This window comes from Coptis chinensis, chromosome 1 (assembly GCF_015680905.1).
Source record: "Coptis chinensis isolate HL-2020 chromosome 1, ASM1568090v1, whole genome shotgun sequence".
NCBI lineage: Eukaryota > Viridiplantae > Streptophyta > Magnoliopsida > Ranunculales > Ranunculaceae > Coptis > Coptis chinensis.
Window position 1 is genome coordinate 81883558 of NC_141456.1, and position 18002 is coordinate 81901559.

Sequence of the window (18002 nt, forward strand, 5' to 3'; positions counted from 1 at the left end):
TGGGCACTACACGAAAACATAAACAAATTGTCAAAACACATTCAATACACTAAGTAAATCTTTCACATTCAAGTACTGTATATTTACCTTGACATAGTCCCACTCTGGTTCCACTCTTTTTCCTTCACTTAATGCTAATGTTTTCATCCCACTAAAAAAACAAACTTTACAATTAAGTTACAAGTTGTTTGCATATATGACATACAAAATAAAAATAAGATTCATCAACTCACGTGTTCACCATGCATCTTAGCTTTATATCAGGGACACCTCCAGTTGAATCAAGAAAATATACTTTTTTTGCACTTACGTCAATAATTACCAAAACCCAATGAATCCTATACAACCATATATAGGAGTTAAGAAAGTACAAAAAATAAAAATAAAAATAAAATGAGAATGCATATATGTTAAAGAACATGACCATGCCAACAAGCATACCCCGAATTGTATGGAAGAAAAATAACTTGGTCTCTTTGTCTTGCCATTAATCTATTTGAGACCAGACGATTCATCTCTTTTTTGTCTGCATATAAGTTAAAATCACCAGGATAACAGAATCCAAACCTCTGTCGAGAACTTTCGTATTTCTCATACAAATATCTAAAAGAAAATCATACTACCATTAGTACGACATGTACGCATAAATTAAACAACTCATCTCTTAAAAAATAAATCCAAGATTCCACTCACCTGATATATACTACAATGCAATTGGCATTTAACATTTGCTTATGACAAATATCCATTATTTCATCTTTTGCAATATAAAACTGTAGTTCACGCTCAAAAATCCTCGCGTCCATTTCACTTATATGATTTCCCTTCATTATATTGCCCACCAAAACCGCAAATTCTTCAAATATAATTTCGTCATGCTCATCACATTGAACCTCATTTTTCTATAAAATAAAAATAAATAAACAATGAATAATAAATACAAATAGGCTTTAATTTATATAAATATTGGTAGAAAAATATAATAGAATACATTTTACCTTATTATCAAGTATGACAAAGTCACGAGGCCAAGCCACGTGGTAACCGACTGCACCACTTACCGGTAATGTCATCATCGGGGAATTGGTCTTGGTAGAAGGGCAATCGCTGAAATTGCACGTATTATTATTTGTACACGCACATAGCCTTCACCCATTCTATCATTATGGATCTTGTCATCCGGTCCAAACCCCTCAATTATACAAGCATCAGCAACAATATTGCTTTTGGACCCCAAAGCAAGTTTACACTTTAAAACAACCACAAACATTAAAATAATTGTAAATTTAAAATTCTAGTGAGTACCTTGATTAATTATTTTAGAAATTAGAGATTTTACCTTCTCATTTCCTGATTTAGATTTAGAGATTGGCATAACACTTTTGGTTTTATTAGCACCATTATCATTGCCTTTTGATCCGGCTTTAGCACCATTATCATTGTCTTTTGATCCCACAGCCTAACAAACATTATAAAGACAATTTCAATAGATATTTGTAAACTATAACTATCACTTTTATTTAATATCAAAATGACAAGTACCTGCTTGTTTCCTAACATAGGTTTTGAGATAGCCAAATTGTCAAATACCACAAAGTCACTTGGCCAAGCCACGTGGTAGCCAATTGCACCTCCTACGGTGGTAATATCATCATCCGGAATCGGTCTTGGCAGAAGAGAATTTGCCAAAATTGCACGTATGATTTGTACACGTACATAGCCTTCTCCCATTCTATCATTATGGATTTTGTCATCCGGTCCAAACCCCTCAATTATACAAGCATCAGCAACAACATTGCTTTTGGACCCCAAAGCAAGTTTACACTTTAAAACAACCACAAACATTAAAATAATTGTAAATTTAAAATTCTAGTAAGTACCATGAATAATTATTTTAGAAATTAGAGATTTTACCTTCTCATTTCCTGATTTAGGTTTAGAAATTGGCATAACACTTTTGGCTTTATTAGCACCATTATCATTGCATTTTGATCCGGCTTTAGCACCATTATCATTGTCTTTTTGATCCCATGACCTAACAAACATTATAAGGACACTTTCAATAGATATTTGTAAACTATAACTATTACTTTTAGTTAATATCAAAATGACAAATACCTGCTTGTTTCCTAACATAGGTTTTAAGATAGCCAAATTGTCAAATACCACAAAGCCACTTGGCCAAGCCACGTGGTAGCCAACGCACCTCCTACGGTGGTAATATCATCATCCGAATCGGTCTTGGCAGTAAGAGAATTTGCCAAAATTGCATGTATGATTTGTACACGTTACATAGCCTTCTCCCATTTTAACATTATGGATATTGTCATCCAGTCCCAACCCCTCAATTAGAACAGCATCCGCAACAATATTGCTTTTGGACCCCAAAGACAGCTTACACTTTTGAAACAACAGAACAATTGAGCATAACATTATTGGTAGGTTTAAAATTTTCAAAAATTAAAAAACATTTACCTTCTTATTTCCTGATGACGGAATAGATATTGGCATATCACTTTTGAGTTTATCACCGTTGTAAAAACATTTACCTTCCTATGCCTCTCTAACTCATTAGTAAAAAAAAAAACTATTACCTGCTTGCTGCCCGACTTATGTTGAAAGACTGCCACTTTGCTATTAAGCTTAGCAACACTACTGTTCTTCAAGCCCACATCCTAAGAGACATAACAGTGAATTTAAAATCAACAATCTTTTAAGTAACATTTAAAGATTGCACGTTAAATAACATATACCTGCTCATTTCCTAATTTTAGTTTAGAGACTGCCTCGTCGCTTTTGGATTTAGCACCACTAATTGCCTACGCACATATTGAACAAGTTAATTCAAAACTGAAAAAGTATTTACATTCTGTAGCCATTTATTTAAAGTAATACCTTTCTCGACTTCTTTCTCGAATTCACACCCAATGCTCTCTCAAGACATTTATTAATTGTCTTGTTGTTAGTGCCAAAAGATAATATATCATCATTTGGACTTTCCATTCGCTTTTTACTATTATTCTTGGAACCATTGGAGGCAACTTTCTCTATGTGTCATGAGCTAATCACTCCTTGTAAGGTCTCCAACTCTCTCACTCTTTCCTTTAATGCCCGGTTTTCTTCTTCTTTCTTACGGATCGTGGACTCCATCTCTGCTCTATGTGCTTTTGATCCCCGTTTAGGGAGATTAAAGTAAGTAGTTGGAGTGCCATATTTCCTCCCTGCTCTAACCCCTGCCACAATGTTTTGGAGTCCCCAATGCCTTATTAAGAACATCATCGCTTCCTTGGGTTACTAACTTCCCTTGACCTCTTCCTTTTTTAGTTGGTCCTGCTGAAAACATTCTCTCTTCTTAAGCAAGATAGATCATACTTTTCTTGAGAAAGAAAATATCAACCCATCATTCTCAAGCGTGTGTTTTTTTCTTAGTGAGTGTAGCTAATCGGTGAACTGGCCATGCCTAACTGGATAACATTTAGAAATGCTATAAATCTCAAGGACTTCTAAAGTTCAAATCTTTAGAATTTGTTGACAACTGAATAAAAGAGAGGTCTTCGTAAATCAAGAAATGATTTTTAAAAGTAATAAAGTCTCAATCCAAATGAAATTAATCCGACGCATTCCTCTTACTTATATCGCTTTTTTTCAAGGTCAATTATATATCGTTCCTATCAAGAAGAAACATTATTTGCTCTTACAACATTATCAAATCAATCCAAGATACAAAAATTTATCAAATGAAAAAGGCTAATAAGAAACACAAGAAAGAGTTGCACTCTAATTTGTTTTACTCGAAGCCGTTTTCCAAAGTAATGAGAGAATTTGATGGATGTACAATATGATTTCCCATAAATTGTAACAACTCATTCATAATTTCATTAACTAGATTATCGAAAAAAAATCATGAACTTTTCAGGTAAAGGGATATAAGTTTCAGATTCGACTTCAAGCTTGCATGCCAAGTAGGTGTAAATGACACCAATATGGTTCATATGGGATCTTCAAATAACATGTGGTTACAACTGACATAATACAAATTAATATGGAATAGTACCTTGTCCTACATCAGGAGATGACCTACAACTGACATAATACAAATTTAAATGACAGCCAATATGGTTCATATGGGATCTTCAAATAACATGTGGTTACAACTGACATAATACAAATTGATATGGAATAGTACCTTGTCCTACATCAGGAGATGACCTACAACTGACATAATACAAATTGAATAGGGTCTGACATGGCCTGAAATTGGCTTGTGGGATGCTGAACACAGAGCTGGTGATATTTAGACTTCAGGTGGATTGTAACATTAGTACTTTACTCTATTACCCGTGCTAGCATAGCTCAAAACTTACAATTTTTTCTGCCACCTTCCTTGTATCATCATTAAAGTATTCGCCATTCTTGTTCTGCCGAGCTAAAAGCCACAAGCTAGCTCTATCATCCTCATCAAACGATTCTCCCAACTCTTCTTGCTATAATGAGATATACAAAAAAAAAATCAATTTAGTTATGAAGTATTTGATATGGCTTACTATGTACATTAAGATTTTAAAATGTTGTACAAGTCCTTACCATCTTATCTATCAAGCCAGCATATCTAAGCCTACTAACTCGGTGATTATACTTACCCTTTGCCCTTCGTGCAGATTGCAACTTACTCTTCTCCTAATGGATAAAAAAAAGTTATTAATTTAAATAGAACAATATACCTATTTAAATGTCTCACACATACCTGGAACTCTTCTGTTAATCTTGACTTCACAAATGCATCCCAGTCAGCTTTTTTAATTAGCTTATACTTTGCAGGTGGTTTTGAAAGTGCCTCGGGATCATCTTTAAATGGCATAATATATTTGACAGTCAACATATTCTTGAAGGTCCTCCATCTAACTCCAAACGATTTCAAAACTGACTTCCTATACCTTATATCTATATCAAATCTTCTCTGGGTCACGAATAAATAAACCGAATCCAAGTTACAAGCAAGATAAGAAACAGCAAGAAAATAAAAATTCAACATTCAAAATAAATTACCAGTATGCCAGCCCATAATAGTTTTAAAAGTTCTGGTGGTGCTTTCGTCCACTTTTGAAAAGCACTTAGGGGAATCAGACTCCTCGCAAGAGCACCTTCCCAACCAGAAAGGTTATTACAAACTTTTCGACCTATAGGCCTACCTTTCCCATCAAAGTGAACTCTTATGATGATACCATCCCAATCACCAGAAAAACAATGCATTACAGTTGTGCCTCTCCTTTTTACTTTGGTACTTATAGGTGTTTCGTCTTCAGAATGGACAACCTCATCCTCAGAATGAACAACCTCATCTTCAGAATGGACAACCTCTTCCGGATCCATGGCTAGTAGGCTAAGCTTAAAAATATAAGCACAGGGCATTAATTAGTATTATATGAGATGAACAAGAATATGCACAGAAGGAAAAACAAAATATATATATAAACACCTAGTAATAGCAATTTGTTTGAATAATACCTGGCATAGATGAAGTCTACTCATGAAATAAGTAAAGCTCCAAATGGAAAAACAGAAAAAGTAACTAATAGAAATAACTAAATACAAGATTCACTAAGGCTTAAAAAAATCTTGATCAATTGACAACTTATAGAGAATCTTACAATAAAAAAAATCCCAGAAACAAAAGAGAAGAAAATAAAACAAAATGACTAGGTTTTAGATGATTCATTCTCAACCCATATTCCCTCATAATTTTCACGTGTGTAAACTAACCGAGATTCATCAATCAAATCAAAAGAATCAGCACTTGGAAATACTTCAGGATGAACCTTGTCTCCTATGTCCCCATCAAACACGTCATTACCAATATCGCCAACATTATAACATCTTTTAGGAGTTGCCAGAGCAACTGACCACTTAGGATCAAGTTGGTCGGGAACAAAAAAGACTTGTTTGGCTTGAGAAGCTAAGATAAACGAATCAGATTTATGCCCAACTCTACCAAGATCAACTAATGTGAAACCCAAATCATCTTTCTTGATACCATTCCTACTATCAACCCAATCACACCTGAACACTGGAACATGAAAATTAAAATAATCAAGCAGCCATATTTCAACAATAACTCCATAAAAGGACATATCAGAAAAGGCTGGTTTCTTATCCTTCGCGACTTGCAACTTGCATTTTTGCGGCCACCAAGCTCACACCACTGTTTTGAGTGACCGTGAAGCATCCCGATTTTTGTGGAAAACCGATAACCATTGATGATATAGCTCTCATAATTTAATATATGCATCCGAGGCCCTTGAGATATCCACATTAAGGTATCCGAGACTTTGTTATTGGTGATGCATCGCTCTTGTGAAACCCGTGTTCTTTTAAGGGTTAGTAACAATTAAATGGAGTTTACGAAGAAATGGTACTTTAGAATTGCTTAATTGTACCCTTTCTTTAAGCCAATCACTAAAGGTACGATTGTTTCTTCTTCTTGTAACCATGTTGGTTTCTTTTGGTCGACGGGGTGGATTTTCTTGGTAGTCCATGTGCTCCCTATTTAGTTACCAAAAGCAATCTCACATTTAGCTATAGAAATTCTAAACCAATGGAAGAATGGATATAAACTATCAACATATTTTACCCTATGTAAGGCTCAACAACTCCTGTGTTGTGCAACACATAAAGATGCGCTTGCTCCAAGGCAGTACTATCATCTTCAGCAAAGTGAGAACCCCTACGGGGGTAACTCCCTCCACCAAAGATATCATCGGGGAGTGATTTTACAATTGGGAGGAACTCCAATTGCATCCAAGTCAGATAAGAATTCACTGCAAAACTCAATTGCTTCCTCTGCAATATAATTTTCAGCAATGCAACCTTTTGGACGATTGCGGTTTCGTACATAACCCTTCAACACCACCATGTACCTAAGACATTTCAATGGGAAAATGGTACAATGATGCTTACTATGTCATACAAACCAAGGATAAAGGAAAGCTCAGTAAGTTGGTTTACCTCTCAAATGGGTACATCCATCGGAAGAAAACTGGACCACAAAGCTTCACCTCTCTAACAAGATGAATCGTGAGATGAACCATGATGTCAAAGAATGACGGGGGAAAGTATTTTTCCAAAGCATACATACGGTGACAACAACATCTCTTTGAATTTTGACAATTGCTTCGCGACATCTATTACTTTTTGCACAAAGTGCAATCAAGAAGAAGCATAACGACAATTGTATATCTCACATGCTTTGGCAAGACGGATCGATATAGCCACAGGAAGCAAGCTGCTGCATCAAAACGTGGCAATCGTGCGACTTCAGCCCTTGTAATTTTAGATCATCCATTGAAACACGGGGCTTGAAATTAGAAGAGTATCCGGGAACTTTCAACTCATGCAATGTTTGGCAAACTCTTCTTTTTTTCATCCCTAGATAATGTAAAACAAGCCGGGGTAGAAAAGTTTTACTTTTACCTATCTTTGGTGCCAACTCCGCCCTTCCCATCTCCCTCAAGATCAAGGCGACCATTAACGGTATCCTTTGTTTTGAAAGGAATGTTAAGCAATGTACCAATAATCTTTGTCACAAACATTCTTCTCAATATGCATGACATCCAAGTTGTGTCTAACAGGCAAATACTCCCAATAGTCGAAGTTCAAAAATATTGACGACTTTTTCCAACATTTCAAAATATCATCGACTCCAAAGATCAACCCTTGCTGATGTGGTTGGCGTCTTTGCCTTTTCTCTCGCACCCGTCAATGGATTCTTTTACCCATTGACTTCTTCAATTTTCGTTTCGTAACTTCTTTCTGCCCTTTCGGTTTTGCTAAATTCTTCGCAATTACATTCTTAACTTTTTTCCCCAAGAAATATTAAGCAATTTAACCTTTTCTTTTACTTTCTCACCGGTTAATAGTTCTGGTTGTGATCGAAACTCTTGTTTACCATTAAACATCTTCTTCTGCTTTCTGTAAGGGTGGTTCTTTGGGAGGAATCTTCTAGTGGACATGTATACAATCTTCTTAGAATGCTTCAATCTGAGCGAAGGTGTATTCTCACCGCATATTGGACAAGCATAATATCCTTTAACGCAACAGCCAGATAGATTACCAAGTGCGGGAAAATCATTTATTGTCCACATTAGCACAGCTCTCAATGTAAAGGATTCATGTCGGTAAGCATCATAAGCATCGACCCGGTATTCCATAAAAATTTTTAAAGTCGTCAATCAAGGGCCTCAAGTACACATCAATATCATTCCCCGGTTGTCGTGGACCCGATATCAACAATGTAAGCATCATAAACTTTCTCTTCACGCGACAACCATGGTGGAAGGTTGTAAGTGATCAACATAACTAGCCAACAACTATACCTACTACTCATAGAACCGTGTGGATTGACACCATCTGCAGAGAGTGCGAGGCAGATTTCGTGAATCTGCTGCAAACTCTGGCCACATGCAATCTAGAGTCTTCCATGCTGGGGAATCTGCTGGGTGACGCAATTTGTCATCAACTTCTCTTGCATCGATACCATGTCAAATCCTTTCTTTGTTTGCACAGATGAAACATCTTTTTGAACCTTGGGATGGGTGGAAAATACCACAAAACTTTTGCAGGAACACCTTTACTTGTCTCGGTCATATTTTTATTCTCCTTATATCTTGACGCTCCACAAGTAGGACACACAGTAAGATCCTTATACGTGTCACCTCTATACAGGATGCAGTCGTTAGGACATGCATGTATCTTTTCATACTTCATTCCATAGACGGACAATGTCTTCTTGACCTTATTCAGTGAGGACGGTAGTAAATGACCTTCCGGAAACGCCTCTCCAAACAATTTCAGTAACTCTGAAAAAGTCTTGTCTGACCACCCACCTTTGGCTTTTAGATTGAATAGTTTAACCACCATTGATAACTTGGTAAACTTTGTACACCCTTCATATAATGGTTTCTCAGCATCTTGGAGCAATTGTTCAAACACTACAGGATCACCGGTGAATTGGTCACGTCCAGCATCTAGCAAGTTTTTTGTACTTGCTGCATCTTCTGGAGTTTCCATATTGTGATAATCTTGATGGTCTCCATTTCCATCGACACTAGAAGGGGCTACATTATGACTTTTCTCCCCGTGATATATCTATCTAGTATAGTGTTGGTCGATACCAGATTCAAAAAGGTGGTTTCTAACCTCCTTTTGAGTAAACTCACAAAGATTCACATAGTGTTTGCATGGACATCTTATGAGAATGGTCTCACTCTTTGTTGGATTTGCAAACAGAAGAAAATTCTTAACCCCTCCAATATATTCATCTGTTAGCCTATCCTTGGACATCCACATTTTGTCCATTTCGAATAAAGTATAACACAAAAATCCTGAAAACACCCAAATTTTGCACTCTTTTAGTTAAGAAAATAAAAATAAAAATAATCGCTTCAAGATCATTAAATCTGTTAGTGATTTTATTCTTCTCTATTACTATGTATTCTCATAGGCACCATAAAAGTGCTCTAATTTTTGTATCACTACTACTTTCCAGTAGACATTTGCAGTGGAGCAAATTAATTTACTTACTAACAATCTCAATTTGATTACTAGTTCACTGTAAGTCCGTAACACACTGTTCACACTTCTTCTATATATAAAAGGAGACACTGCTCTATGACTCTCTCTCTCTCTCATTTTTCACGCAATGAGCGTACTCCACTCTAAATGGATTGTTTGACTGCTAAACAAATTATCATTCTAACATATTATTATAATCATTATCTCTAAATGGCGTTTCAGCTTAATAGACTCTTTGTATTCGGTTCTTTACCCGGCAAGTTTTCTACTTCATCTCGTTTACCAATCATGGTAATAATTATTTCTTCTAACTTTTCACACTCTAATTCTATTCATTTTATTATTATTATTATTATTATTATTATTATTTACACTTAGAGAATTGCTAGCGTCCTCCCCTTTAAGGGGGGGACCATCCTACCTCTATATCGACAAAAGAACTTACTTGTTGACCATTTCTAGAGGTTCCTCTTTTATTAAAACTAAATGAAGTAAAGACCAAAATCAAGAACTGAGTTGACTCACTACCTTCTCATCCAAACTAAAAGAGACCGACCCCTCTTTGAAAGTCCCACGAACCGGTCTAGTGATGAACATATCATACCCCGAATTCCGTCATAACGTTCTCTTATATTTTTATGCGGGATCTGGTCCGAGCACTCACTTTCTTTGTTCCATCCCATCATGGTTCCACACTTCCACTATGACCACAATACATCGTCTCTGTTATATAGAAGTATGTCGACTGTTTTTGGTTTTACGCACTAGCTATACACACTACACCATAATTACATGCTTATAGTAAATAATGCGGACTTGAAAAAAAAAATAGCTAAAACCATTTTCTTTAAAGAGAGAAAACTCCACACACTTTCTAGTTTCTACTATATTATGGTTTAAATCAAAACAAGCTTAGTCACATGTTTGAATGGACTAGACGCGAGAGCAATAAGCATGTACTAAGTAAATGCAGCTGTGCCTATGTTGTTGTAATTAAGATGCTATGTGAGCCCCAAATCCAACATTTAAGGACCCCTGTACACAAATACACGTTTTCGTACTGGAACTACCATACCCCTGTAAAATTAATGGAATGTCTTTTGCAATTTCTCAAGTACCAACTCTAATATTTTCATTCCAAACATGTTTGTGACACCAATACAGTTCTTTAACTTCCTTACATAGAGGTAAAGCATCATGATAGTAATCATCCTTGAACACATGAGTTTGACTATTTACCAACATGCATTATCAAACATAGAATAATTGCCCAGAAAACAGATGCAATAAGTCCCATATATAAACATTTATCCAAACATTCTAAGTACATCTGCAAATTCAACTCAAGTTCATCAAAATTCTAAAATCCAAAATTTAAAGCAACTTGCTTTCAACATTTAAACTCAAGTAAAAAATTGCATCGCCTTATTCTATGAAATTCTACACATGAGACAAACATATAGCAAAGAAATGTAAAATTCGAGATTCAAATACCTGAACCGATAAAGTAGTAGAAATTTAAGTTTGGAAAGCTCTCCACCGACTGCCATTACAACACCAAAACAATGAGGAATCTCCACTTCAAATTAAATGAATTTTTAGAAGGAAAAAAGACAATGAACCTGGTTGTGAATTAGTAGTATGTTGAAATCTTTGGATTTCGGTAAAAGGTATGAAAAAGGGTTTTGAGATTACAGCCGCCTAGTTTAGTTTGGAAAAGAGAGAAAATAGTTAGGTCTATTTTGTTTTGGGTTCTTTGTTTTCGATAATTTGGGCAAAATGGGCCGGGGATATCGAAAACATGGGAGGGATAAGAAAATAAAGCGCGGGCAAATTTTTTTCCTATGAAAACCAATAAAAAAAAAACATGCAGCAGCGGCCTAACTAATATCGAGGCTAGGGGTGCACTTTTAGCCGCGGATGGTGACAAGCCGAGGCTATAAACCACATTTTGTCTCAACTAAGTATGGCCGCAAGAAAAGGTGACTTTTAGACTCCAAATCTATGGCCGCCACAAAATCCTCGCCGCAAGAAGCTTTTTTTTTTTTTTGTAGTGACAAGATATAACTACTTGTGTGATTTGTTCAAATTTCAAATGCTTTAGTGGATTGCTTATGTTGTAAAGAACCTTTCTTGGAAGATTTATGAATTTAAAGAGGAACAGATTTGGAAAGCAACTTTGCCACAAGATATGTTGATAATTGTTCATAACTAACCAAGAGAAAATGACTTAATCAATTTGAAGAAGACCAACTCAAACATCAAAAGAAATTACATAGCCTGTGTCTCTGGAATTCTCTTCTATTTCCCTTTTTCTTGTTTCTTGTTTTTAATTGGACTCAACCCACTTTAAAAAAATGATTTTAAAGAAAGCAGCTCAAAACATTTACTGGTCACCTTTTCTTGTTTTAATTAGAGGTAGGATGGTCCTACCCCTTAAAGGGGTGAGGACGCTAGCAATTCTCTTACACTTATTTGTGGTTTTGCTCAACAATCACAATGCAGGACACTGCAGAATTATTCAGGGAGTTGTTTACAATATTCTCCATTCAGTAATAGTGTTAACTATAGTAAATGTAGTTCGCACCTTAAGTTTAGAAAAGAAGGGGGCACTTGTATAATTCACTTGTGAAAACATCCAATTCGGAGGAAACCCGTTTCTCTTTCAGCCACCCGAAAAACCGTTAACCTCTCATAAAGGTAGGACTCTATCACGATTACCTAGGCACGGGATCTGAGTCGATTAGACTCGATTCGATTTCTTGATTTGCTTAAGACATCAAAAGTGATGATGACAGTGGCTTCTATGTTAGCTCATTCTACCTATAGTTCTTACAAGAAGGCCTTGACTACTTCAACAACAAGAACTGTCTCCCTCAACAGTAAATACAACCCTCATATCAGTCAATAACGCCCTACTCGGAACTACAAGGCCTATCTTCTACCTTTAACGCCTCAAACAAGACGAAACAGACCAGTCTTTTATCACCGTGGAACGGGTTGTAACTGGAATGATCGACGGAGGGACAATGACAAGTCGTAGTCGACTTCAGGTTACCTTACAAACTGCTTTGCTTACCCGGCGTTGCTTGCCTTATACGCTTTCCCCTATAGCTACCTTTCACCGAACAGCTCTTGCAGGCCAACTAAAACTAATGCGATGTGCCGCTGATCTTGATCTGCTAGTTCCACCATATTTTCATTGATCATCAGCCGAGGAGGAGAGAAAGCATTTGTACGGCGGAAAATCTTGTATGATCACAACATATACTCGTCTAGATAGTACTGTGAGATTCAATTTTGGTTCGCAAGAATGTATCGGTAGGAGGTTCTTTTCAGTTAAACCGACCAAGTTAAATGATAGTAATGGAGTGAAGAGTGCTACCGCTAACTTTGGTTGGTATATTTCAGAAGCCCGGCAAAGGCATTTATTGTTAAGTAGCGGCGGTTCTAATGGGCACGCGTTGAGGGGTCGATCAAAAAAGAGTGCTTCGGATGCTACTACCAAATCGGTCGAGAAAAAAATTAATGTGGCAAAGCCCAAAGATGGAGAGAAGGAGGTGAAGGTGGAAGTAGCCATTTCGACTCGGCTAAGGGTAGTGGCAATATAAAAAAGACCAAGCTTAGGGGAAAAAGAAGTAGGTGGCAAATAAGAATAAACTAAAAGAACTTTCTCGGTACTCTTGTTCCTTCCGGTGATGCTAAGATTAGTGGTTTTAAACGGTGAAGAAGCCCAACGACCAAACTTGCTACCCCCGGGTGATGCAAAGGTTAATGGTTCTAAACAAGCTTTTAACTCAGAGAAGGCTAGTGTGACCAAAATTGATGGCCAATCTGTTCAGGCTTCAGAAGTAAGTATGAGTGTTAACAGTGTAATTTTTGACGACACATTTCTTACTACTTGATCTGATATATATATATACACACACAAATGCGGAAGAATATAAGTTAGTTCAAATCAAATTCAATAAGGAGAACTAAGTTCACTTAAAAATATAATGTTAAAACATCCCTCGGAAACTATGGCATGGTTCAGAAGAGTTTTACAAACAAGAAATCCAGATACGTGTTAAACAACAGAAAATAGCATCAGCAATCCAGAATCCAGTTGAGTTTTACAACAGAAAATAGCATCAGCAATAAGCATCCAGAGTTTTACAACAGAAAATAGCATCAGAGTTTTAAATAGCATCAGAGTTTTAAACTCTGATATATATACATCAGAGTTTTACAACAGAAAATAGCATCAGCAATAAGCATCCAGTTGAGTACCCAAAAAGAATCACTGAAGCAATCCAGAATCCAGATACGTGTTAAACAAGATTGCAGCCAAAACAGGTTATGTATAGATAATACCTTTAAAAAAATTCCAAACACCCTATTTAATGAAATTTTAAATCAAAACAACATTATAAAACCTTTATAGAATGCTTAACAGATAACAAAAAAACAAAAGTAAAATCTTACTTGCTAATAAGAAATCACTTCCTTGGCAAAAGCAACGCACTCCACTCCAAGTTCGACTCTAAGAGAACACTGCTACGATTCTAAAATTCAAGATAAGTTAAAAGATGCAGACATTTAAATTTATATATAATTGAGATACTATGCTAGGGTTTCCAAAGTAAATCCCTATGAATCAGAGTGAAAGGGAATATTTACCTCTTTCGCGCGTTAACCAATCTCCAATCCCAATTTGACAACTTACGATAATAAACTGTTAGGGTTTAGGAGAATCCGGGAATTAGATTAGATAGCGCGCGTTGTATATTTGTTGAGCGGGGAAATTCTTTCTCCATATTGATTTTATTACCTTCGGTATTAGATAGGGAATCACAGTTTTGGTTATTTGCGATGTTTGGTTATTGAGTTACCAAAAAAAAAAAGTTTGGTTATTAAGAATTGGGTATACTCATAGTTCGGAATTTCGAATTTTCGAATTCTGACAAATCCAAAATCCAAAATTCATTAAATTTCGACTCCTATCACATTCGAAATTTCAGATATTTCGACTCTTTATTTGGAATTCGTTTTTTGAAAACCAAAATTTTGGTGAATTCGAAGTTTTCGCTCGAATCACGAACTATGGGTATACTATTACCGATTTCGAGACTTAACCCAATTATTCATATTCACAGTTCTTTCGACCCGGTCGGTTACAATGGTTTTGTTTTTAATTGTTCCCAAATGGTTAGACAATTAATTAAACACCGGTTAGTGCCAGAAGGAAAAAGTTAGACAATTTTTTACTTGACGTTTGTGAGAATGAACTCATAAATTAGACACCAAACTTGACACATTAATAAAAAACGTCAAAGATATTTATGACGGCTAGTGTATAACAGTCAACATTAACATCATGCGTCATAAAATGAACGATAAGTATACAATTGTTAGTCACTAACTTGACACATTGATAAAAAATGTCACATATATTTATGACGCATGACCTATAACCGTCAACATTTGACATCAAGCGTCATAAAATTAATGGTGAGTTAGAAATAATGACGGGTTATACGGAAGTCGTCAAGGTAGAAAAAAATAGCCGTCATAGAAAGCCCTTTTTTTAGTAGTGCATCGAGTCACTTTGAAGCGATCTCGCCGGACGAGTGCGTGAGATCGATTGGTGGTGACATCGCTCTGGGCGGGAGTTGCATAGGTCGTTTGCCTGAGTCGAGTCACTGCACTATGAAGCGAGCTCTGAGGACGAGGATATGAGGTTGGTTGTTAGCTCTACTGTGTTGGACACGTGTTTGATATTTATTGGATTGTGAATATTACTCCCTCACATACATCTTCCACTTATTGAGTTTTCTCATTGGCATGAATTTGGATTTTCTTTTTGATCCCAGTATTATGAACGTTCCTTCATTCTGAAATAGAATTTCATATTGGTGCATTGAGCGATAATGGTGTATATTGTCATACTTAGAGGAAGAGTTTGGGTGTACATTGAACACTACATAGAAGAGGATGATTTTAATGAAGACGATGTTGAAAGTGATGTTGAAAGTGAACCTGAAAGTGAGGCTACAAGTTTGGATAATGTTTCTTCTGATGATGAGGAGTTAATTAAATGTAGGATCAAAAACCAATCTAGGAAAAAAAAAGGAAAAGAAAGATAAAGGGGTGGTGACTAATGATGGTAATAAGGTTAATGGTAATGAGGTTAATGAGGTTGATGGTAATGATGGTGTAGTGGGAAATATGGATTCAGGACCATGCATTGATAGTCAGGGATATGAAGATGCCCTAGGGAGATCAATTGTAACTGGATTGGACTATGAGTTAGACTATCTAGCGTCAAATGATTATGATACCCCTGAATTTGATTCAAGTGATGAAGATGAGGATGGTGTTCAAGTGGTGAACTCAAGGAAGAACTATCGTACATTTAATCCCAAGACTGACATGAAAAAAATTGAACTAGAGGTAGGCTTGAAGTTTGCAGATTGTGAACAACTAAAACAGTGTATACGTATCAGGGATTTTGCTGTGGCATTTGGATATCCACTTAGATTTAAGAAAAACAATTGCAATAAAACTATTAGTTAGATGTGCACCTAACTATGGATTTAGGTTGTGGCTTCATACATGAAAGATGAACACACTTTTCAGATTAAGACACTCAAGACTGCACATGCATGTGTGAGACATTGGAATATCAGAATTGCTAATTCAGTATGGTTGACAAAAAGGTATTATGAGAGAATACTTGATAATCCCAAGTGGAAGTTAGCATATTTCCAAAGAGATGTGTTGCACAACTATTCTTTGCATGTGAATTTAATGTCATATTCTAGGGCTAAGAAGAAGGCATTATGTGAGGTTGAGAGCACTTTGAAAGAAGTCTATGCTAAACTGAGGAGTTATGCAGCAGAGATCCTAATGTCAAACCCTGGAACAACATACAAATTTGAAGTAGAATCTAATCCTACAAATGATGTTGAGGTAATGTTTCAGATGATGTATTTGTGTTTTGATGCAATCAAGAAGGGGTAACTGCAGTAGGAATAGATGGGAACAATCAAATATTCCCAATTGCTTGGGCAGTTGTAGAATTTGAAAGTAAGGATAGTTGGAAGTGGTTCCTTGGGTTTCTACTGAGTGACCTTAACATTACTGATAGGCTTAGCTTGACTATTATATTAGAATAGCATAAATGACTTATTATTGCAGTGGAAGACCTTTTGCCTCATGCTGAGCATAGAATGTGTGCAAGACACATTTATGCAAATTTCAGAAAAATATATACAGGTATAGTTTAATTTTTTGTTCCATTAGTTTATAATTGAAAATGACATTGTTTCTTCATTTCACTATATTATATGTTGTATAAGCACCCAACTGAAATCCTTGCTCTGAAGAGCTAGCAAGAGTTCTACACCTTAAGAGTTTGAAACAGTCATGAAAGAGGTAGAAGTATTGTGTCCTGAGACTGCTGACCATCTAAAGAACAAAAAAAATCATATGTGGTGGTGTAGGTGTTTTTTTAGTTTTTAGAGTAGGTGTGATGTTGTGGAGAACAATATGTGTGAGACTTTTAACTCCACCATTGTTAAAGCAAGGCATAAGTTAATTATTGGAATGCTAGAAGAAATAAGGGAGAAAAACATGGTTAGAATGTAGAAGAAAATGGAGTTGTTCACAACTTGGGTTAACACCATAACTCCTTATGCTAGGAAGAAGTTGGAGGAAAACAAAGATGAAGCAAGGTTCTGGCAACCCCTATTTGTTGGTGATGGATAGTTTAAAATGAGAAAGATTAATGGTGATGGTTATGTTGTTCATAAGGGAAAAGGAGTTGCACCTGCAGAATGTGGGAACTTAGTGGCATTCCATGTGCCCATGCCATATGAGCTATGTTTCTTTCAAAAGAGAATCCCGATACTTTTGTTTCAAGTTACTTTCAGACAGAGGAATACAAGAAAGCATATGGACATTTCCTACAGCCTATGAATGGAGAGAGGTTGTGGCCTACAACTTCTTAATTGTACCTCCTAAGGCTAATAGGACGCCAGGGAGACCCAAAAAGAATAGAAGGATAGAGATGTATGAGGAGAAAAAGAAGACTAGTCATAGGCTCAGTATAAAGGGAACTCAAATAAGGTGTGGGAGATGTCAAGTACTTGGTCATAACAAAAAAAAATTGTACAGCTGAACCTGTTGCACCCAATCCAAATGTGAGTAATCTAATTCATAATGGATTCCTAATCTAATAAGTAGTTATATTTATTTAGGATTATCATACATAATTAATTTTTTTGGCTATCTATGTCCTATTCATATTGTGGTTATTTCACTTTGTTGTGAAGGGAAAAAAAGAAGATACTATGCAAAGCCATCAAAGGCGGAGGTAATCAACAAAGCGAGAAAAGGAATTGAACAGGGAAGAAAATAAAAATCACTAGTTGAAGAGCCTAACAATACAT

General features: G+C 36.1%; 1 protein-coding gene and 2 long non-coding RNA genes across 4 annotated transcripts; all 3 read right to left on the reverse strand.

Annotated features, from left to right (window-relative positions):
• LOC147525447 (uncharacterized) lies at positions 1-2433 on the reverse strand. Its single transcript, XM_086579455.1, has 8 exons — positions 2293-2433; positions 2119-2129; positions 1915-2035; positions 1543-1824; positions 694-902; positions 442-603; positions 234-338; positions 1-151 (listed from the first exon to the last, which is right to left on the reverse strand). The coding sequence occupies exons 1-8, from the start codon at positions 2431-2433 to the stop codon at positions 31-33; spliced, it is 1152 nt and encodes a 383-aa protein (XP_086435581.1). The 3' UTR covers positions 1-30.
• A 69-nt stretch (positions 2434-2502) lies between these two features.
• On the reverse strand, positions 2503-3043 carry LOC147525448 (uncharacterized). The gene is made up of 3 exons (XR_015198138.1): positions 2896-3043; positions 2754-2819; positions 2503-2675 (listed from the first exon to the last, which is right to left on the reverse strand). It is a non-coding gene; the product is annotated as an uncharacterized LOC147525448 (long non-coding RNA).
• Positions 3044-5057: 2014 nt separating this feature from the next.
• LOC147525449 (uncharacterized) lies at positions 5058-14448 on the reverse strand. 2 transcript variants are annotated; one of them, XR_015198141.1, is made up of 3 exons: positions 14230-14448; positions 14035-14114; positions 5058-5385 (listed from the first exon to the last, which is right to left on the reverse strand). It is a non-coding gene; the product is annotated as an uncharacterized LOC147525449 (long non-coding RNA). The 2 variants fall into 2 exon arrangements; XR_015198145.1 differs by having other exon boundaries at positions 5058-5380; positions 14230-14447.
• Positions 14449-18002: the final 3554 nt, after the last annotated feature.